Consider the following 23576-nt stretch of genomic DNA (forward strand, 5'->3'; position numbering starts at 1 on the left):
ATGGCTTAAACTCCCTTCAGAATGGGGGGAGACAATCCTCGGATGACCCCGTAGAATGAAGGGCAGGACCTCAGGAAGCAGAGAATGGAAACCCAAAGGTGGAAGAGGGAAAGGTTGGCCATTCAGATGGTCTGTGGCGGAAGACAAGGGACGGGGCAGACACACAGAGTGATTTGCCCCCTGAGGCCCCAGATTCCAGGCAGCTGAGCTACTGCCCAGCTACTCTGAGAAGATAAAGGATTGTTCTTAGCCTGCCTTCCTCCAGAGGGAAGCAGCCACCCAAACTTCTCCCTGCACCAGTCATGGGATCGGATCGTGGTGCTTTGAGATGGGAAAGGCCTATTAAGCCAGAGCCTTCACCCAACACTGACAACATCAACAATAGACTGGACTCAGCTGTAATGAATATAAAGGATTCTTTATTGAGGCTGCTGGACCCAGGCAGACCCTGGGGTTCCTCTCTAGCACCCAGACAGCTGCCTAGTGTCATCATACCAGGTCTCCCTGAATCCTGGCCTGGATTCAGCAATCATGGAAGGGACTGCTGACTGTACGGATGGAAATTGGCTCTAATTCTACCTCTGATACCACTGGAGTTTCACCATAAGGAAACAGCCCTGAATCCAATGGAACCAGACAACAGGAGGAGGCTGAGAGTGGGTTGTGGAGACACTTTGATGCTAGAGACGCATCAAAAAATCCATTTATCTATCTTACAAATGATAAATAATTTGCTTTAAAAATCTTTTCAAGTTTCTTTCTCTCTCTTTTTTTTTGGTTTTACTTCTTGTGGCAATATTTTTTTTAAAAAAAAACCCCGTTCCCATTAAGAGATTGATATAAAAATAGTTCTATGAGCAAATTAAAAAGAAAAAAACCCCTCAAAATAGCTTTTTTTTTTTTGGTCTGAAACGCCTGGATTTTAGGCAAAAAGGCACATGGTGGAAGGTGCGGAGCAGGAGGGGTTAGGGTTAAAAATTGCAGCTGCTCTAGAGTGCGTGCGAACCCTATCAATATTTCCCCCTCATGCTCCAGCCCTAGGGAGGGCAGAATACAGTAAGAATAACTCGGGGAGCGCCTTTCAGCTGAAGATCTTCAAACACGTTACATAGGAGCCAGTCTCATCATCCTCCCCACTCTTACAGCGAGGGGAACAAAGGCAGTGCCGTGGCGTGACTCACCCCAAGCTCACACAGTGGTTTCGGCAGCAGAGGTGGGAACAGAATCCAAGAGTCTCTCCATCCCCAGAGATCAGCACCACGCCCCGCCCCCGCAAAGTCAGGGGGCAAACCCAGCCTGGGATCTTCTCTCCCCATCACAATCACAGTCTTGCAGGGGTGGGCAGAAGTGTGTGGACGTGTCTTTCTTAATAGGAAGCGAGTGGGACGCAGGAGCCTAGTCCCCGGCAGGGATGGGTCATGAGAACAAGCCAAACCAGAGACTACTTAGAGCCCTTCAATTTTCAGGGGCTGAGGTGGGGTTTACAGCAACTCCTGCTACATATGATTCCCTCCCCCAGGCAACATCCAATGTGACACTCGGACTGACCACAGCAGGGCTCCGGATTTGTGGGCCTCGGACCACCCCTTGCTTGGGTGTGACCCCACAAACCATCTGGCCCCCTTTGGTGGCCAATACTGCTCTGGTGTCGCTGGAAGGTCGAAGAGGCAGGGAAGGGGTCGGAGCTCCACCCCCTCCGGTGGCTGGTGTGTTTTTAAGACAAAGCACCAGGGTCACATTTTGGTGGTTGAGAGGCTACAGTTAAAATGGCTCCCCGCTTGAAGAGGCTCCGTCCTGGCACCGACACCCCAGCTAGTCCGTCTCCTCCCCAGAGCTGGGCAAACTTGCTAGATCAAAACGAACCTCTTCCCCCCGACGAAAGCTCCTCCCCCCTGCCTCCTTCTGGGCCCATATTGCCATAGGTGAGTGATGCCCATAGGAGCTGGGCAGGGCACTCTTAATACATGGCAAGGTGAGCCAGTTTTCACAGTGTGAGGCAGCATTAGGGGGCCCAGGGGAGTGGGAAGGAAAGAGACATACACAAATCCTTCATGGCACAAGGCACCTCCATGGCCCAACTCCCCCTCCAGGCAGCCAGCTCCACCCAGAGCGTCACAGCGGGAGGCAGAAGAGATGCCACGTGGAAAGGCCTGGCCGGGGCCCGCTAGGTCTCCTCGTCCCATAGGCACAGCTGCTTCTGCGGCACGTAATAGTCAAAGCTGTAGCCCTTCTGGCAGCTGCGGATGCCGCACTTGTAGGAGGAGACCTTGCCACTGGCATCGCGGCTCTTGCAGTATTTGAGCATGCACGGGTACCACTCGATGCTCAGCGAGTAGCTGCAGATGCAGGGCTTCCAGCGGTCCAAGCACAGCTTGCAGCGCTGCAGGTCGGGCAGGTCGGCCGACTGGGGCAAGACCTCGAACATGGAGCCATCCACCCCTGTGGGAGGAAAGGGAGAGACACACACCTGGCTTAGGATGCTGCCTCCTGCTATGGCGCGTCGGAGGAGAACCATTCGGAGACTGGCCCATGCAGAAGCAGGCAGGCTAGGTGGCTCGGGGGGCTGGGAATAGGCTATAGGCCTTCTCCCCTGTAAGGCACCAGTTCAGATCTGGCCCAGGTTATAGGTAGTGACTGAAAGAGACAGGCTGTTCAGTAAGCCCCTCTATTACACGAGGTTTGTGGGGGCTCAGCCCAGTTCCCATTGGACAGGTGTCCAAATCACAGAAGCCACCCCTTTCATTAGCACTAATTGCCTTCCCTGCACTTGGCTTATGGCCTCGGCATAAATCACTGAATGTTCTTCTCGTGCCCAGGGGACAGGATCTGATAATTGTGCCCAGGCAGGTCTAGGATGTGGAACTAGGTAGGACCGTGGGAGGAACAGGGTCTCACACTAGGGAGATGTGGCCCCAGAAAATAACATGCTCAGCTTGGATTCATTAGAAGAGCAGCATGTGAAAAACAGATGTGTAGCAAATTAACCACTAGTCCTCCCCCAGGCAGTGTGCAAGGGATCTGTGTGCACCCAGTTATCCACCAGCATGCAAAGGATCTGTGTGCACCAATACTCCAGCTGCATGTGAAAGGGATTGACATGAACCAGATTATCCACCAACAATGCAGAGAGGGAGATCGTAGTGGCTTGCAGACCAGGTTGCCGTTTGAGCATTATCGGGCCCAGTGCCGAAGGAGATTCTTACCTTTCTCCAGCCAGAATTTAACGTCTTCTTCTCGGGTGTAAATAGCCTCTTTGGCCTCTGTGCAGACATTGTGAATGTGGGGGCTCAGCTGGGCCCCTTTGCTGAAGTTGACTGCTACGTCCATGTTGAGATGTTCCAGCCCACGCACCTCCTCCGCCTGCCGCACCGTCTTGGGGTTTTTCTGGCGAGGAGAAAGTTACTTCGAATCTAATTCCTGCTGCATTATGGGTAACAAGTATTGTCAGCGTCTTCCTCCCCTCCCCCCAAATTAGCTCTTTTGGGACATCAGTATTTTATGCAAACCTAAGAAAAGGCATGCAGCTGGCCTGTCTTGTGCTGGGATTCCCAGCTGACCTCCAAGCTACTCCAGAGCTGGGCCTGCCCGGCACTTGAATGAGACTCCAGAGAAATTCCAGGGGCTGCTGGAAGTGTTGGCAATTCAGTAGGTGGCGCTCTTCTCCATGAGATGGCATTGAATAGACACCTCAGTAAGGAGCATGGGGGGTGCTGCCTATTTAGAGGGGGGGCAAACTGGAGGTCTTGGCCACTCCTGGCCCCTGTTGCTATCCTCTTCCCCGCTGATGGAATAGGGGCTGTGCTAGCCTAGGGTTAAGGGCAGCCATTGCTGGTTGCAGCATGCACTGGGAAATGGTGACCATTGGCTGGGCCAGTGATCTGAGGTTACTAAATTGGGACCGGTACCTGAAAAGGTTAGGGGCCCTGACTGGCTTTTATCCCTACGGGAAAGCACATCACTCCAAGAGACCAGGGATCACATGTGGGGCTGCCCCTCACCTGCCGCAGCTTTGCCATGGACTCGCTGGGGATGATCTCGTTGCGGTGAAGCCGCGTGACAAAGCAGAGTGCCTGGAACTGGCTTTGGCCCCTCTCCAGCTCCCCCAGGATCAGAGCACGGAAAATCTTCACCTCCTGACAAAAAAACAAAAACAAACCACAAAGGTTTACCAGAGTCCTCTGGCCCATATCTTCAGGGACTGGCGGGGGAGTTCAGACCTCCTTCAGGGGAGAAGGTGCCCAATGATGCCTCACTGGGTCGGGGGGGAGACGTGCACGCCCAACCACCCCGTTCCTTTTCCTCCTTCCATTGCACATCTGTGAGAACATCCCTGGTGCTACACGAAGGAGGAGCAAAGAAACGGGCTTCCCTCCCTGAACCACTCAACCACCCGCAACCCATTCAGTGGGATGCTGTCCCCCTTTAGTGGTGGCGGGGCCACAGATAGGTTGACGAGTATGTTGCAACCCCAGCTAACAGAGCTGGCTCTTTTTGCAACAGAGGTTCATGCCTTTAGCTCCAGAGATCACAGGTTCAATCCCCACTACCGACAACCCACCCACTAACGCGGGGAATTGAACTGGGTTAAAAACTTTCAGCCAAGGCGGTAGCAGGTCTATCAACCGTTATCTATGGACCAGCCATCACTAGAGGCAGACAGAGCCCCCAGTTAAGTGTGTTACACATACACCTGCCTCATACTATGCCTTTTCCATACCAAGAAGTGACATTGACTCTCTAGGGACTGCCAGTTTCTCCTATGAATCAATGAGCCTCAGCTTCCCCCACCAATAGGGGGTGCCCTTCCAGCAAGTGCCCCATTCTTTCCTGTTTTGGTTGGGCCCAGAATGCTTGTGTTTTGGCCCTTAGATAGGGGAAGCTCTCCCTGTGGATCCATCTCCTTCCAGGAGGGGGTGCTATCCTGAAGAGTACCCAACCCTACTGCTGTGTGCAGCAGCCGGGCTTTGACTCGGAGAAGCAGCAGTGGCCTGGAAGGGAAGCAGTGGGTTAAAGACAAGAAACGGCTCCCCGGGGTAAATGCCTGCAGCTGCTTCTCCTTCCAGTGCCTGTAAAGAAAATGTCAGTGACGTGGCAAGGGATTACAGATTCCCTTCTCCCCTCCCACCCTTCTCCATTGAGACAGTTATTGATGGTGTTAACAGCAGGTTTCATACTTCTTCCTGTTACTGACACGCAGCCGGTCCTGGCAGCAGCCAGTGAAGTGTGACCAGAAGGAAGTGAGTAAGAGACTACAGCGAAATGAAGGGAGAGTGAGAGAGAGAAAGGACAAGGAATGAAATGAAGAGAGACAATGGGGATTAGATATACCCCACTGTTGTATAGGGGGCACCCCACACCTGCGCCTTTGGGGATGGGATGCTTCATTCCTCCCCATCTCTTCCAGGAACAGACACCTCACTGGTACATCCCAGACCTGCACCACATGGGAGGACACCCCATTTCCCATCCATCACTGCTCAGTGTTGCACCCCAATATCCCACAGATTATATCCCACTCCTGCACTCCCAAATTCCCCACCCATATCTATTAGGAAAGGACGCCTTCACTTCCTACTGTACATCCGCCACCTGCATCCCATGTGACAGTGCACCTCACCTCAGCCATCACTCGCCGTGGTTTCCTTCCCACTGCAGGAGCATGGGACATGCCATCGCAGAAGACAGCAAGGGGAGCGGGCTGTGGGAAAACCTATGGATAGCAGTGGGGGGCGACAGAGGTTTCCTCTGGAGAGCAGTGAGCAAGTGGGTGCGGAGGGAGTTCTGAGTCACCCACAGGAAATTGGAAAGGAGAACTGCTGGATGCACATACAGTGGAACTGATGTTGCTATGGTAGAAATAGCTCACAGGAAAGCATCCGGCTCAGTGTCCCTTGGGACGTCACCAGAGACCCATGAGAGGGATGAGTCACCTGGTCACATCTTAGCAGCATCAGCGAAGGGGAAACATTTAAACAGATCCCATGACCCCCAGCATCCATTAGTTACAGCGCTAGACATGAACCTCTGCTGGGCATCAAAGATTAGTTGTTCCATGGATGGAGCAAAGGCACAAGGTGGGGATGGGGCAAATCTCATTGCTAGGAAGGACCAAAGTAAAAAGTCATATTTCACTCCTGTGATGTAAATCGTGTCCCAGCCAGGGAAATGGGATTCTTAAAGCGTTACAAAAACAAAAATAAAGAAGGCAGCCAACTCAACGCCAGTGTCCAGGCCGAGAGATATTTCCAACCCCATCACTTTAAACATAATACAAAACTCAAAGAATTTACGACACTCATCCAATAGGATTACAGTATGCAAATAAAACAGGCTTTGCTATATGGTATCAAGCCTGTGGGTCACAAATCATCCTTGCCAGCTAAACCACACAAGATAGGGATAGAAACTGGGGTATCCGCTCCAGGCTCTCAGGCATAGAACACAAGCTGAAGGAGAATCTTCATTAGCTGGCAGTGTTCTCTACCTAGGGTTTGACAATGTGCTCGTTGCCTTATTACTGCCACAGACCTTCTGCCCCTAGAGAGGGCAAATCAAAGATAGCTCCATAAGTTTGCTACTCTGTCAGACTAGGACAGCAATGCTCACACGTTCATGGAGCTGCCAACTGATCTCTGGAGTCACCATCTCACTGTTTTGCAATGAGGGCTCCGATTGCTTTGCAGCATTGTCCACAGCCCTTCCACATTCCAAATCTGAAGAGATCTTTGCCTTTGTGTGGACCTAGACCTGTGGAAGGGGCAGAGAGTGGGTGGACTGCGGGGGGGGGGGGAGGGGAGGAGAGGACTTTTGGGCCACATGGTCCATCTTCTGGCCCTTGACGAATCCTTGGGGCTTTCCCTGGGAGCAGCTGCAGCCAGGGGAAGATTGATGGCAGTGTAGCTCCAGCAGAGCTGTGCTACCGAGGAACACTGGAGAGGTGGGCAGTTTGCCACTTAGTCTCCCCGTGGCTTTTGAGCATCCAGAACCTTCACCCCTCTGGTCAGCAAAGTCAATGGAAAGATTCCTCTTCCCTCCCTCCCCCCACCGTCCATTGGCTTCAAGGAGCGACTATTCCTCGCAGGAAGGACAAACATCTGACACCGCATCCTGCCTCTTCACACTATGTACAAACTGAGAGGCGCATTTTTCCTCCAAGTTGCTATCTTTGAGCTGTAATCATAGCCCTGCGGGGGCAGCTGGTCACAGCTCCTAGCCATCAACAACTAAAAATATCATGGGCCATCATTGCAGCACAGGCCCTCACCTCATCAGCAAGCTGTTAAACAAGGTAAATCCCCCTCCCCGTCAGCTCAGTGCACAAGAAAAACTTTTGACATGCTCTTCCCAGCATGGCAGAGCTGCACTATCTACCGTGGACTCTGCTATCCTGATTCTACTCAGGCTCCTCCCCACCCACTCCCTGGCAATTGGCCTCAGGGCATGTGGGTCTATGGGCCAGCCAACAGGATGCTCATCTCTGGATCCAACGAATGGCAGAGCAGAGACGAAATTCATAGATTTTAAGGCGAGACGGGACCCATTATGACAAATCTCATCTGACCTCCTGCATAGCCCAGGCCAGAGAATTCCAGCCCATGATCCCTGCAGATAGGGCCTGCATCTGGTTAAGAAGTCATCTATGCGTCAAAGTTCAGCTCAGGACACCGGCGCTTAGCTCCTCCACAGAGGGCTCACAACAACGTCGTTCTATATGAAAAAGCTCTCTGGGCCAGAGCCACATCTGGTGTAAGTCAGAACAGGCTCCATTGACTTTGTGAAGCTATGCCAATTTATGCCATAGGAAGAGCTGGCTCTTTGCTTTGAGCGCATGCAAGTCCTTGGCAGGAGGGAGAGGTAAAGGGGACTCATTCCTTTGGAACATCACTAGTAAGAATGTACTGCACACAGAGAGAAAAAAGCCAGCTCCTGAGAAGTAGGAGGAAAGAGACAGGATACTCTCCATGAAAAAGGCTCTTTTTTCATGTTTTGGTATCCCAGGGAGATTGGTAATGGGAGATGCAGGAGCATTTCACTGCTGCAGCAGCAGCAGAATAAATCCATGGTTGCCTGTGTGAAATGACCGCAGTCCAGTCCCTAGGGACGGATGTGATGTCTGCATCACAAAAAACAAACCAAAAAACCACACAGTCGCATTGGAAACTAAATTAACACCCACGCTGGGCACTTCAGCAGCGAGGCCAAGGACTGAATGGATCACGGATACTGAATTCTCATCCATAGAGGAGGCTCTCCCAGGTCGAGATGGAGGTATATTAGCAGGCCAGCGTGTGGATGGGCTGGGGCGGAAAGCTTGCATTCATTATTTTCTTTGCTGTATCTGTTCTATGGACAGAGATTCTCTGTGTCCTGGCTGTTAAGCTGGCACCATTCTCCAGAGCTAAATTCACTTACAGAAGGAATGATCATGTCACAGAGGCAGCATTTCTCTAGCAGAGGAGCAGAACACTGTTCACTTCCTTTGGAATCCACCAAAGAACACAGCGGTTAAGACCACCCTCCATGGGAGTGTGGGCAGAAGCCGCACTGACCAGGAAGAGGCACGCCAAGCTGCTGAGAAGACCTTTCCTGTTAGGATCTCTGGGGCATTCCCATTACGTGGCTCACAAGGTTTGGGATGAGACCTCCTTTCATCCAGAGCAGGAATCAAAGCTCTGAGCAATGTCCTCTCTGGGACTACCATCTGGGCCAGTTCATACATTCCTCAACTTACTCACTGTCGCCTCTCCCACGTACAGAAAACAAAAGGATGTGGAATTCAGGGCACATCTGGACAGCTGAAAGAACAGCTGCAGACAGAGATGTGGCTCCCTTCCAATGGCCGTAGCAGGGATTTTGCTGGGTGTATTTATTAAATGGAAACTGAACAAGAGGAGCAGGAAATAGAGGGAATTTAAAAGAAAAAAAATCCAATTAGTCCACGGACTTGATCATTTTTTATCATTGCTTTCAGTCCTCGGGCTTGACTGGCAACCCACCACGCACAGGGGATACCCCTGAAATGACTCACAGTCGCTTTCAAGGCTCAGAGCTAGAGGCTGCTGTGGTCTTTTGGGTCTTCAAGAGCAAGATTTGAAAGTATCTTTTCCAAAATAAAAAGCATAGCGGGATGATCTTTCCTGAGATCTGGAATTAGAAGCCTGAGGCTATGGAGGAACCAGCACAATGGGGGAGAGGGGGGCAAGGGGGAGTAGGGTAGAGGAAAACTGCCAATATTTCAAATTTTAACCCAGGAAAAAAAGAAAGGATGAAATTTGCATAAAAATGTTCCTGGGGAAAATAATTCATCCTGTTTTTCAATTACTCTAATGAGAAGGCTCTTGTCTAAACCTGGCCCCAGTGGTATGGCCCAGATTCACTGTAGAGTCTTCTAAATTTAGGCCAAGTGGTTTTGATTTGATCTCTTCCGCTTTGCCCTCCCATGACATGCAAGGCCGAGTGAGGCTCTAGCAAATAAAAATGAAAATCCCAACAGTCCCAAACAGAATGATTTCATTTTAATTTACTCGAGAAAAATGAGACCCAAGGCTGACAGCGAGACAGCCACATTATATATATTTGCCAGACAATGAAATCTGAAAGTTTAGCTGCCCATGGGCAAGGGATTAGAAAAAAATTAAATCCCCAGGTTGAAGGTGAGTTTTGCAGACTGACATAGAGACATTGCGGAGCTGCCGAATTCTTCGGGATCTACCTACCCAGAGGTACGTGTACATCAGTAAGTGGGTCTTTGTCTCTCTAACGGCTGGTCCATGAGTCTATTGCTGCATCTAACAGCTGTGAAGTGGATGAAGCTCATGATTTTAGCACTGATGATCCCAGGTTCAAACCCTGCCATGAAACCACAGCAGGAGCAGTTACACAAATGCACCTGGAAATCTGTGCACCTGGGCGAGATGGAGAATCTCTTCATAAGAGATGGAGGAACAAGTTCAGGGTTGGTAGAAGCAGGCACAATGTCACCCGACCCAGTGGTATAGGATTGAAGTCAGTGGCAGGAGCCTGCTTACACCTCAGACGAATTTAGCCCTGATGACCAGGAAGAGGGGAAGGGAAATGTGAGATTACACTTTTAACACGTAGGGCTGGATTCTGATTCAATCTATGCCCCTGTCCGTGATGCCAGGGGTTTCAACGGGATTGCATGGGGGGGTGAATCAGTGTGGGTTTAACCCCACATGGACACACAACAGGCTGGAATGCCTAGTACAGTTGCAGGAGAGTGGGGGCCACAAACTAACAAAGCCCCCGGCTCTCTCAGACCCTGTCTCATCCTGGATCATTCTCAGACACACACTCCCGGCTCCTCTCCTGCTGTTGTTTGGTCTTTTTGTGTGCATCTTCAATATATTTCCCCTCCTCTGTGAGCTCGTTCCTATTACACCAGAGTGCCTGTGACCCAGCCCTGCTGCCAAGCCAATCTAAATATTTATCTGCCCAGCTGTGTGTGCTTGGTGATTTATAGACCACAGTCTCCATGTGGCCAGAGCCAAGGGAACCGGAGGCCTCTTGTCTGGATTGCTGCAAGCATCTTCATTAAAGGAGCTCATAGGTGGGACAAAAGGCTAGGGATGAAGCAGAGAAAAAGAAAAGTGGGGGCAGAGAGAAAGAAAATACAGGAGGGCCAGGGAGATCCTGCAGCAGAGAAAGGAGGGGGAAGAGGGATAGAGAAGAAGGGGGTAACAGGGCAGGGAAATGGGGCAGAGAGGGATTGGGAGAAGGAGAGCAGTGGGAAAGGAGATCACACAAGAGGGGGAGCAGATGCAGGCAGGATATCAGAGGAGGTCTTCACGGATTAAATGCCCCTTCCATTGTATTGTCCATGAGACAACAGCACTGCCCGCCCACCCCGCACCGACCTGCATTATTCCCCTTCCAGAGTTCTCCCTGTGAACTCTGCAGGCCAGGCTTGGCGAGGGCCCTGGGCTCCTCTGCCAGCCCTTCCCTTTCCCAATACTCCATCAGCAGAATCGGAAAGGCCTTAGCCTGGTGGCCTGAGATGGATCTCAATAAACCACGTTTCACCCACCGCCCCCAGCTTCACTGCGTCAGAAACAGCAGGACACTGGCCCTGCATGTCCTCACCTGCCACTATCCAACTCCCACCCCGGAAGTCTCAGAGTCTAGAATGAGGATCCTTGTGCCGCACTGGCGACCAATTTCCTCAGAGCCGCGGCTGCCTCCCGCTGGGCTCAGGCCTCTCATCTATAGTGGCCAAGTCTTTACAGCGAGCCAGGGAGACCTGGGCAGAATCCAGGGCAGAGAGGTGGTTGGAGGATTAAGGCTCCAGCGGTATGTCTACACTGCAGCTGGGGGTGAGCCTTCCAGCCTGGATAGACAGACTCGTGCTAGCTGGACTCCAGCTTGAGCATTAAAAATAGCAGTGTGGACATCGTGGCTCTAGGGGAGAACCAGGCTAGCCACCCAAGCTCAGACCCAGGGGATTGGGTGGGCTGAGTTACACTGTCTGCACTGCTAGTTTTAGTCCGTCTGCGTGGGCTGGGAGGCTCGACCCCAGCTGCAGTGTAGACAGACCCCATGAGAGCAGATTCTAAGTCCTAAGCCCAGCTGGGGTCACTGCCTTGGACCTCCCTTCTCAGAGCAACGCCACAGACCACGTGTTCAGCCTAGCAGAGAAACCACAGCTCACCTGTGGGGTCGCACGGATGGTGACTGCGCCGGCTTCTTGCCCACGGCAGCCAGGTGAAACAGCTTCTAGGCCTCATATGGATTCTGGGCTTAATCATAGAATCATAGACTTTAAGGTCAGAAGGGACCATTATGATCGTCTAGTCTGACCTCCTGCACAACGCAGGCCAGGGAATCTCACCCACCAACTCCTGTAACAAACCCCTAACTTATGTCTGAACTACTGAAGTCCTCAAATCATGGTTTAAAAAGACTTCAAGGCGCAGAGAATCCTCCAGCAAGTGACCCGTGCCCCACGCTGCAGAAGAAGGCGAAAACCCCCCCAGGGCCTCTGCCAATCTGCCCTGGGGGAAAATTCCTTCCCGACCCCAAATATGGTGATCAGTTAAACCCTGAACTTCATGACTTGCTGAGCAGGGATGGGTCACACACCGGCTGGTCCTCTAAAACCAGTAGTTGCCAGAATCCCATCACTGTTTCTCAAGGGACGCCAGTCGTCGCAATGAGACCCAATTGATAGAAGGCAGTCGAGCCCTGGGTGCAAATATACCCCAGTAGAGGTTACTGAGAAACACTACTGTAAACTCTGTAGTATTGCAGAAGTGCAGAGAGTGGTGACGGTAATTGCTCCTCCTACTGACTGCAACCCCAGCCCCCTCACTACCGGTCCTGCCAGAGGAGTGAGGTGACTCAGTGAGTTCCTGGCCAAGTCAATGGAGGGCACAGTATAGTTACCAGCCGGGGATTTCTGTAAAACTTCCCGGCATGGGAACAAGTTCCAACAGGCCACCTGAACCTCCCCAGATACTCTCTCTCAAGGACTCTCCACATTAACCCTTTCAGGAGGTGCTGGCAACCCCTGGCCCTGACCTGTGAGTCTGAACCTAGGTGCGGTTAGTACAGTTACTACCATTGTTTAGAATTTGGTTTCACACTGCTTGGCAGAGCTAAAGAACAGGCAGCCCTAGAGCTCCTCCTAACTGCTATGCCGTCGCCACATCCCTGCCCTGGGGGGAAGCCCTTTTGCCCCATGAGAGAGGTGCAGCAGGTCCCCCAGGCCCAGACTGCCCATACTTGTGCCATATGGTGGGGCATGTAGCCCACCAAGGCCAAGAATGGGTTAATGAGAGCCTGCGAGGCCAGTTACACCACCTGGCTGCACCAGGAGGGACAGCCGCGCTCAGCTGATCATGAAATCCAGCAGGGCAAGAGCAGGCTGGTTCTGATAAAGAAGGAAGTTTCTCTCTGAAGGGGGCTACAGGGAGGGAGTCTGCAGTCATTCCCTGGGAGCAGAGAAGTTGGGAGGAGGAAACCCAGGGGGAGAATAAAGCCCAGGGATCCTAGCCCTGAAAGAAGGGTCAACGCAAGAAGTTGCAGGGAAGAAAGCCTGAGAAGGCTCGGTAGGAAGAAGTCCAGGGAAACTGCAGCAAGGGGTAGACATTTGCAGTATTTGGCTGTTGGTTACAGGATTTCTGGGCTGGAACCTAGAGCAGAGGGAGGGCCTGGGTTCCTCTACCAACCACTGGGAAGGTGGCATAAAGCCCCCTGACATAAGGAGATACAGATAATTCGGAGCCTGGATGGATGCGGTGATCAGAGTCAGGGGCTGCAGACCTGGTATAAGGTTTAGGAGTCCTTTGGTGGACTTTTGTTTTTTGAGCTTTGTTACCTTAAAATTGGTGGACGTTAATATCGTGACAAGGCTGGAGAGCCGAGTTACAGAAGAGAGACCACCCCAGCGACGGAGTGACGGTCAGCATGGGGCACCAGAGGGAAAGAGCTGCCACAGCTGGCCATGAGGAGGGGCTCCTGCAGTGACTGAACCCTGTTACACTCCCCTAGAGGGCATCCAGTTTAGAGGAGCCCCCTTGTCCTCCACTTATTCTTTCCTCATTCCATCTCCTTCTTCCTCAAACCTGGCCTCGTCCCTCTCCTATAGGGACCATCTTCTGGGATGAGAGGGCAATTCAGACTGGGTTTCAATGAAGTCACACAAATGAGGGTCATTCTTGTCAGTTGCCAGCTTGTGCAGATCAGGGAGCGACTGGTTCACATTCTTTTCCAGGTGCAAGGCACACTCCATTGCTGTCAACCTGTCCCAACAGGGACTAAGGACCGAGGCTGGCTAGATCGGAGCGGAGCCTCTTAGTTCCACGTTGAGTGGAGCAAACCAGTCCTCAAGAAACTAAAGCTTTTTGGACAGTGATTCACATACTTGGCTCCTATTGAGCACAAAGGGGGACTGCATACGTCCACACAGAGGAAGGAAGTTGATTAGGGTACTATCCAGGGACTTGGGATACCTGACTTCAATTCCTTGCTCTACCCTGTTTGACCATCAACAAGTCACCTAGCGTCTCTGTGCCTCAGTTGCCCATCTGTAACATGGGAATAACAACACTGCTGTGCCTCACAGCAGGGTTAGGAGGATAAATATACCAAGGGTTGTGAGATGCTGAGATACCAGGGTAATAGGTTCCAGGTAAGTATCCAAGACAGATAGATGCAAAAGCAGAATTTGGCTAGTGTAGTGATAGTGGGTGTTATTCTTCTATCACATTCTCCAGGTAGAAATGGTCTAACTGGGTTGTGTGGGTAAAACTCAAAGCAACCAGAGTCCCTTGTTTGTAACGGAAAGTTGGATCAGTTACTACACAGTTGTTTGAAATAAACAAACAACGCTTATAATAGTACTTGCACAGTGCTTTAGATTTTCAAAACACTTTACAAGCATTAACTGATGGATCGTCATGAAATCCATGTGAGGTACTGTACTCTAGATAAGAACAATGCTTTACAAATAGGGACTTTGTGGTTGAGAGGTTAAGGCCACATTTGTAAGTGTGGTAAGTAATTTCAGATGCCTCCATTTTTGGTACCCAGTAACGGGTCTGATTTGGTAAGTAGTGAGCACCTGGAACTCCAAGTGAAGTCAGTGGGAGCTGTGGGTGCTCAGCACCTCTCTCTCTCTCTCTCTCTCTCTCTCAAAAAAAAAAATAAATCAAGCTCTAAACATCTCATGCTAGACACCTAAAAAATGAGGAATGCACAAATCAGTGGCCCATGGCCAGGCAGTCAATCAGTGGCAAAAGTGGAACTAGAACTCAGAAGTTGTGGTCTTCCAGTCCTGTGCTCAGCTTACCAGATCAATATACAGTATCAGATAAAAGAGACAATCATTCTTGCTGTTCAAATGATCAGCTTGATTAAAATACAGCGTTTTCAGATGGCAGCACTATGCCCCAGGATAACCACCAACTCAGAATTCTAGTAAACTGCCCCCCTCCAATACTAAATCCCTAGAAAATACATATTTTAATAATGCATAAACTCTTTAATGTTTAACGTCACAGAGGGAGACCTGTGGAGAGCTTGAATCGTGGTTTCTAGTCTGCCTGGTTACAACTCCCAAATTGCTCCATCCCTCCTATGGAGAGAGTTAAAAAGCCTCCTATTATCTCACAGTAACTTGCAGGGAATTGGTGTCATCTGTTCTTTGACAGAGTCCCAGAGCACCATCAGGAAGCCTTTGAAAAGTGCACCCTGGAACAGCACTGTTCTGCATCTTGGATTCTGCTGCTGAAAATCATGCCTCTGAAGGCTCCGACTGCAGAGATTTCTGTGAAACAATGCCTCTGAAGCGTGGAAAAAGGTTCAGCCAGAGAGCTGGAGATCACATCCCAGGACAGAGGCAATTATAGTACAGTGCAGCTAAATGGGAGAGGGTCCAGACAGTGACACCGTGCATTCTAGCAACCCAAGAGCAGGATTTATAACATTGCTACGCATTCTCCCTCTCCAAATGGAATTAGGGAGGCTCGGGGTAAGGCAGTGCCCCCTGGCTTGAAGTAATAATAGCAGCCAAATGCATGGCTTCCCTCATATGCAGGGTGTATGGTTTTGTTCAATGGCTTTTAGCAGCCTCACTATAAAAATCGTACCAGCACCCCTGCCTGCTGGTCACAGTTGTACAAACACAAGCAAGGGAGTGAGCACACCCCAAAGAAAACAACAGCCTCCTGCCCCAATCCTTAGCTGTCTGAACACTTTATATCCCCCAAATTCTACACCTAGCGACAGGTGACAAGTTTCCTAGGGGAATACAGGAATCGCCGGGCTGGATCAGACCCAAGAACCATCCAGGCCAGTCTCCTGCCAGTGACAGTGGCCAGCTCCAGCTGCTTCAGGGGCATGTGCAAGATCCCTGCAATAACAGATGTAGGATGAACTGCCCCTCCACATTAGGTCTCACCCTCATCTCTAAAGTCAGAGGCCAGCTTAAGCCCTGAAGCAAGAGGTTTAATATCCCTTCCACGATTTTATCAGCATTAATTAGGATAGTTTTGATATCCACGGGGGAGGAAATTTGGGAAGAGCAGGTTTCCCAAATTGAATGCATAAACTTTTTGGGGGCAGAGGCTATTATCTACGCCATGTTTGTACGGTACCTGGCACAATGAAGCTCAGATGTGGCAGCGGCCTTAAGCACAGACAACAACAGTAGATGCGATGTTCTTGTGCCTCGTTACACGAGACAATCCAGCATTTCCACTGTCTGTCTAGTGCCACGTTTCTTGCTCCAGTGTAGTCTGCTTCCATGACAGCGGCATCTTTCTCAATGGGTTTTTTCTTATGTCATTTGTTGTCCTTCTCTTTTCCGTCTTCTACCACGTGGTATCAAGGCAAAGGCTTGTCTAGGAATATGGTTTTTTCCCTGACACCTGTACAACATGCCCAAACCACTTCAGCCTTCTTTCTCAAACCATTGTCTCTACAGTTTGTTGGCCACTCCTTTGTAATACATCAGCATTAGTTACTTTATCCCACTAGACGACACCAAGTGTTCTCAGCAAGCACTGCTGATGGAATGTGTTAAATTTCCTGTTGTAGGCTCCTAGCACTTGCTAAGTGTCAGAAGCATATAAATACAGGTACCACTCTGGCACTGCATAATTTTTGTCTTGGTTCTTGTATGAATCTTATTTTTTCCAAATAATTACTCATCTTGAATACAACAGCAGCAGCCTGTTGGCCACCTGAAGCTCCTAGCACTGCAAGGGTTAAAATCGACTGCCCCCTCCACATGCAAGTCCATGCACTAATTTGCCAGTAATTATAAGGACAAAGAATTATTTGCATCCTTGTGCTGACTCCAGTCTAAGCCACCCACCCCATTCCCAGGCTGCAGTGTGAAAACCCAACCACTTCTGCAGAGATGCTGCCAAGTAGTTTAGACTCAACATTTAGGTTATTGGTTTTTTTAAACAACCAGCCATAAAACAGAAACAGAAATGTTTCATTCCTTCAAAAATGCAACCAAGTATTGTTACTTCAGCAATTCCTCTACAGTGCTAAAAACCCAGACATCTCAGGCTCTGGTGCCTGGTAATAAATAACAATACACACTTAAAAAGAAAAGGAGTACTTGTGTCACCTTAGAGACTAACCAATTTATTTGAGCATAAGCTTTCGTGAGCTACAGCTCACTTCATCGGATGAAGTGAGCTGTAGCTTACGAAAGCTTATGCTCAAGTGAGCTGTAGCTCACGAAAGCTTATGCTCAAATAAATTGGTTAGTCTCTAAGGTGCCACAAGTACTCCTTTTCTTTTTGCGAATACAGACTAACACGGCTGTTACTCTGAAACCTGTTGAAATACACACTTAGGATTTACAGCACTTTTCACCCATCGCTCTCAAAGCAGTTGATAAAGGTGGGTAATGCATTATTGTCCCCATTTTACAGAGAGGGAAACAGAGAGGTGAAGTGACTTGCTCAAGGTCACCCCGCAGCTCAGTGGCAGAGCCGGGATCAGAATCCACATGTCTGGAGATGCAGTCTAATGCCCTTCCAACCAGAGCTCACCGCCATGGAGAACCAGAACATGAAATTAACCACACTCGGAAAGTCTGCTTTAATGCCATGTATTTACCTCCCAGATTCTGTGCTGCTCCAATGGCCAGTACATCCCCGAGCAGCCCCAGGGCTTCTCTAACTCACTGCTGCCTACAGACTGCTCCACGGGGCAGAATTGCTTGAGCACAGAGTGTTGCAGCTACTATCCTTCCAATCCCTGACATGCCTCTCAGAGGGGGTGGGCAGTAGGGGAACACTGGGGGTGTTTCCCAGGGTGCTGCTGCGGCAAAAGTTGCAGCTGGTGGGAATCGGATCATGGGTTTCATTTGGCAGGATAAATGAAGTGCAAGAAGTAAACTGAAGTGGCGAAAGGTCAGTTGGATTTATAAAATATTTTCAGTTTCAATCCTGTATTGGAGATAAATTCACCTCATGCAGAGGCCACGGGCAAGCACCGCTAAAGTCCCATGTCTGTCCTCAAGACAGGGCATAAATGCGGGTAAGTACTGCATAAGCCTTGAACCCCTCTGCATCAAGGTGAACCTCATGCAATTAACACAGGTAAAGAGATTGTTGAGCAAATGGTTTTCATGTTGATAGTCATATCACAGCAGAAACCAACAGATTAGATTGTGCAATAACTTCCCCGGGGACAGTACAGGCTTGTTCCCACCAATACAATGCACAGGTCCAGTCTAGTTTTGAAAGTCCCAAAGGATCAAGCTCACACTGTATCCCTAAGGAGATGATTCTAGATATGGTGCTTAGGTACTTATATGGCTTCCCATTAGCACAGTATCCGTGTGCCTTGCAATCTTTATCAGGAAATATCCCCATTTTACTGGGGCACACAGAGTCTATGGCAGGACTAGGTCCCCCAAGTCCCAGGTTGGCACCCTAACCAGTGGGCCATCCTTCCTCTTGATTTCACATCCTATCATTTTCCATCAACAGATGGGCGGGCGGGTGGGAAGGAAAGCAGGAATCTTCCCCAGCACAAGCCAGGGAACTGGAAAAATCATTTGTGTGAAAAGCCAGGATTTTGGCAGCATTGTAATCACAAAATTACACTGAGAAACCCAAATCAACAACCCTATCTGCACTTCCAGAGGGTAACAATGCAAAGGCTTCTTGCGGGCAAGGGGAAGTTGTGAAACACCATGGAGCAGGGCACCAGTGCAGAACAGAGTTAAATATGGTAATGCCTGTCAGAGGCCAGGAGAACAGGTCTTGATGGCATCCTCAGCAGGCAGGCAGCTCTCACGGTTTCTCACGGCATTGTAAATTCTATTTCTCAGGTCATTACATCTGGCTGGGTTTTTTTCTCCCCCTCCCCCCCCCATTTAACCATGTTCCAGCGAAGCCATTTAAAAAAAAAATTACATGCCAGCTCTGAGCTGATGTCAAATTAAGAACTGTCCCCTGAGTGCTTTGAGTATGGGGAGAGGTTTTCTTGCAGGTTTCAGATTGCAGACAAGTCTCAAGTGCAAATCTTCAGGAGAGATGAAGGGGTGGGGAGGGATGCCAGCATGAACAGCAGCATCGGCACTTCACCACGTGGCATCCAGAGCTCCCATGGGGGTATCCACAGCCCCCGTAGTCTGTCTAGAGGATCTGGAAAGTGCATGGATTTTCCTTGGCAAAAAAAAAAAAAAGTGCAGTGATACACAATTTGGACTGATTATGGATTTTAACTCCCTTCTCTGAGCTTCCCCCGGCATCCCATCTTCTCTGTGTCTTTTACAGTGTAAGTTCCTTGGGGTACGGGGTGTTTACTTCTGTGTGCTATACAGCTCTCCGCACATCACTGATACGTACATAAGTGTAACTTATCAGCGCTGAAGAAAGGTGCTGGCTTGGCAGCCTGGCTGAGTGAAGATCTTTCCCCACAGCATGGACAGCAAACTTCCCTCCTACCACCATCCCCTGCCCATTTGCCTTATCCCTGACATGGAGAGACCATTGTTAGAATGGGATGTGATTTCAGATTCCACGGTCCATTTAGTCCTTGCAGAGAAGAAGGTTTAACTTGTGACAACTGGGGAAGGAGGTGGGTTGAGATTCGGACATGTGCTCCAACAAGGAACTGGCTGAGACCCTCCAGCTCTCGAGCTGGGACCATTTGATAGGCTGGAAAAGAGGCTAAGCAGGGACTTGTGACCAAATGTTGTATTGGGGATGGGGGGAGGGGTGAAAAATCTTGTACATTGCTGAGCATGGGGGTTTAGGGGGTCATGACTGCCCAAACAGATAGCTGCAAGACTCTAAGGCTCTCAGGAGATCTGGGCATGATACCCATTACGTTTGAGATTTTAGCTTCCTTTCACTTGAAACCAGAGTAAACAGTCCTGAAATAAGGGCTGGGACAAAACAATACACTAACCGCCCCAGCTGATCACTACACAAAACAGTAAAGAGAATGCGTTTTCTGGTGCACCATTTAGTGTAATGGAAAACCCATGGCATCCACTCATGCTCAGCACAGACTCCAGAGAAGCCCATCTAGCATAGACACTCCCTTCTGCTGCAATGAGCTATGGGCTCTCACACTTCATCTTAGAGAGAATGGCAGCTCCCCTGCATAGCATCCCTCTTGTACCAAGATGGATGGGGTGGGGGAGGAGGGGAAAGTCACCCTTGCCTTCAACCAACATCAGAGTTTGTCTCCTCACCCTCACTGCAGCCGCAATCCCGGAGAGCACTCCTCTGCCCCCAACTCACTGGCCAGTCCTTCAACACATCCCAATGATCCACCCCACATGGAGACAGAAATTGCTCATCCAATTCCACAGAAGGATGGAAACACCACAAAGTGCTGTTCTACCCAGAGACTGCCCAACCTATAAAGGCTACCCCACAACATATGAGGAAGGCTGTATCCTACTAAGACAGAACCGCTCCCCCCCCCGCCCCCAGCTCCAAAAGATAGAAGGGATCCCATCTCACTGATTTAAATGCCCCCAGCTCCTAAAGGCAGGGGGGATTCCATCACTCCCAACCACAGATAAACACACTCCCACACTCACAGAGATGGGACAGATTCAGAGAAAGATTAGGGCATTGGCCTAGGTTCCATCCCTGGCCCTGCTGCTGTCCTGCCTCAGTTTCGAGTTCTTTCCCTGCTCTGCACCTCAGTTTCCACCAGCTATAAAGTGGGGGACTGACATTCATCTGCCTTTAAAAGAGCAGAGAAATGTATAAATGAGACCCACACTGGGACCTACCCTTGCACAGAACTTGTTACAGAGCGGGCAGGCCTTTCCACACAAATACTACCCCACTCCACCTCCCCCATCTAAAGCGGACTCCTGACGGGCCAGTCCTGCCTGAGAATCTCTATAAACACAGACCCGCTCAGCCCACTTCACTGGTCTCCCATGAGATGTCATGTCCAGCATTCCCAGGCTGAAGCCCTTTGATCTGCTCCATCCCAGCAGGGAGGCCAGATAAACAAAATACACTCTGGATTATCCCATAGCCCCTCTCCATAGGGCTGGGGGACAGGGGAAGCGGGAAGGCTGTTAGCAGCATGTTCTCCCATGGTGCTGGGGAAAGAGGAAGGGTCAAGTCCACGGGTCAGATCCCCAAGAGGTAGTGGAGATGTGCCAGTACCAGAAGGGAAGAGGACAGTCTGCCAGCAGTGAGACCCCTACCCATCTCCATCTCTGGGCTAGCGGAAAGGAAGAGACGCAGACTCAGCAGGGGGGGATTCTCCCCAAGCCCCTGGAAAGGAACAAAAATCTGCTCCTCTCTCCCTGGTGTGGTAATGGGGGCAGGACCAGCTCCTCAGCCCCACAGAGGGGAAAAGGTCCATGCACCCCCCCACGCACTCCCATCCCTCTGCTGCAGCTAGTGAGGACTCCAAAGGTGGCCCAGCCCCATGTGGGGCTCAGCGGTCACCAAATCCCTCCCCAGTGGGGCACGCCCTGGACCCTGGGAGTGGGGAGTTGAAGACCCACTCCAGCCTCCTAGACCTGATGCATCATTTTCTAGGAGCAGGGAGAGGCTGAGCCCCCCCCCCCATCCTGTCCCCCTCTGTAGGGTCCGAGACACCCCTCCCATCCCGGGTCCTACCACCCCATGCGGGGGTCTGAGCTCCCTGCCCCATTATCTTGGATCCTGCCCCCCTCTGTAGGGGTCCAAGCCCCCCCCACCATCCCGGGTCCTGCCCCCCTCTGTGGGGGTCCGAGCCCCCCCCCATCCCGGGTCCTGCCACCCCATGCGGGGGTCCGAGCTCCCTGGCCCCCCATGTTGGGTCCTGCCCCCCTCTGTGGGGGGTCCGAGGCCCCCCCCATACCTGTCGGAAGTCGGCGGTGAGGGTGATGAGGGTCCCGTCCCCTTTGCGCAGCTCCAGGCTGATGCAGTCGGCGCCGCTGTCCGCCTGCAGGCTCTCCTCCGTCACCTGCCCATCGGGCAGCCGCACCCGGACCCGCAGCTCGGACAGCGCCCCGGGGCCAGCCCGGCCGGGCAGCGGCCCCGGCGCCAGCGGGAGCAGCCGCAGCAGCAGCAGGAGCGCAGGGAGCCCGCAGCCCTGAGAGCGCATCCCCGGCAGCAGGAGCCAGAGAGGGCGAAGGCTGCGCACCCCCTGCCCCAGTCCCCCGTTTCACCCCTCTGCTACCCCTAGACTCCGCCCACCGACACCCCCTCTAGCTGCCTGAGCTCCCCCAGCCAGACACCCCGCTGCCCCCCACAGGAAGCTCCCGAGACAACCCTCCCCAGGAAGTTTCCAAACTTTGGCTGAAAGTTTGGCAGAGCAGAGAGAGCCCCCGGGGCTGGGAGCTCCCCTCGCAGCACCCTCTGCCCTCTCCTCCTCCTCCTCCCCACCCCCCGGAGCCCTCTCCTCTTACCCCTCTCCTCCTCTCTCCCTGGACTCTGGACAGCACATGGGCTGCTGCTTGCACTTTACACCTCCCAGTGCACCGGTGGAGTGGCTGGAGCCCGCACGAGGTGCCGGGGGCTGGTGCCCTGATCCTTGGCAACCACCTTTCCTCCTCCTGCCCTGCTACCCCACCAAGTCCAGCCTGTCTTTTCCCTTTCCCCCAGCAGCCCTGCCCCAGCTCTCTCTGTCCCTTACTTGGGACTCTTTGATTCTGTTTTTCTCTTTTCATTCAATCCACCCCGTCACTTCCTTCACTAAACACAACCCACAGAGACCTGACTTAAAGAGACAGTGCACCTCCGCCTTTAAAGGGCCAGTGCAAGCCCACAGCTGCTCCCCAGCTGGGATTCCAAGCTGCTCCTGCAGCCAAATTGGGGCGGTGGGAGGGAGGTTGGAAGGGAAAGAGAATAAGGCAGCTTTGTGGAACAGTTCTTTCCTAATTACTATCTCGTCCAAACACCCCCACTCACCCTGTCATCTGGTTTCATGCTGGTGTCATGATGATTTACACTGACTGGGAAAATTTCCCTTTGTCCTCCAGTCAGGATCCATCCTGCAAGTTTCTTTTCTTTCCTGCAGCCAGAAACTGGTTCCCCCTTTAATTCTGAAAGGAATACGATTGAGAAGCTGCAGTTAAAACAAATCTAGCAGAGAAATGGAGAAAAAAAGTTATTTCTAAATGAGCAATTATAAATTGACAAAATTACTATGATGTACTGAACACCCTAACCCTTACTGTAGAAAAGGAGCCAAATTCAGAGGTCTGTGCTGATGCAAATTTCATATATTCTGGCCCCTGCAGTGTGCATTTTACACTAATATAGATTTTCTCTAGAGTCCCTTACTTATGTTCACCCCCACTTACCAGAATGTGTAACCCACAAGCCTGCACATTGCTTTTGAATCTATCCCATGGTCTCTTGCCCTGAATTGGTTACACTGTAAGCCTCCAATTCGGCACTCAGTTACACTCAGTTTTTCAATCAATTCCAGATGGGCAGATGTTCGGGTCCATGAAGAGCCCCGTTGATTTCCAGGAGGATCTGACTGCAGGATCAGGGCCTAAACTCAGATGAACAACACTCCAAAGAGAAGGCAGGGAGCTACTGCTAGAAATGGGAGAAGATTTAAATCTCAGACCAGAACAAAACTTCAGAGTAAAGATCCAGTTTTGC

At 51.0% G+C, this 23576-nt stretch overlaps 2 protein-coding genes across 2 annotated transcripts in view; both read right to left on the minus strand.

Moving 5' to 3' along the window:
- The window catches only part of POU2F3 (POU class 2 homeobox 3), a 66884-nt gene extending 65642 nt beyond the window's left edge, over positions 1-1242 (minus strand). Inside the window, exon 1 of the mRNA XM_074936527.1 lies at positions 1193-1242. Within this exon, the coding sequence (XP_074792628.1) occupies positions 1193-1242 (50 nt within the window). The remainder of the gene's footprint in view (positions 1-1192) is intronic.
- Positions 422-22065, minus strand: OAF (out at first homolog). The gene is made up of 4 exons (XM_074936744.1): positions 21820-22065; positions 3999-4133; positions 3204-3384; positions 422-2439 (listed from the first exon to the last, which is right to left on the minus strand). Exons 1-4 carry the CDS (start codon positions 22063-22065, stop codon positions 2165-2167), a joined length of 837 nt encoding a protein of 278 aa, XP_074792845.1. The 3' UTR covers positions 422-2164.
- Positions 22066-23576: the final 1511 nt, after the last annotated feature.

Source organism: Natator depressus, chromosome 22 (genome assembly GCF_965152275.1).
Source record: "Natator depressus isolate rNatDep1 chromosome 22, rNatDep2.hap1, whole genome shotgun sequence".
Classification (NCBI taxonomy): Eukaryota; Metazoa; Chordata; order Testudines; family Cheloniidae; genus Natator; species Natator depressus.

Bases quoted from the DNA above. Each gene is read 5' to 3' on its own strand.
- OAF (XM_074936744.1), bottom strand. From the start codon at position 22,065: ATGCGCTCTCAGGGCTGCGGGCTCCCTGCGCTCCTGCTGCTGCTGCGG. The intron at 4,134-21,819 runs GTATGGGGGGGG...TTTTTTTGTCAG, and splicing joins TCACCGCCGACTTCCGACAG to GAGGTGAAGATTTTCCGTGC. The intron at 2,440-3,203 runs GTAAGAATCTCC...TTCCTCCCACAG, and splicing joins TAAATTCTGGCTGGAGAAAG to GGGTGGATGGCTCCATGTTC.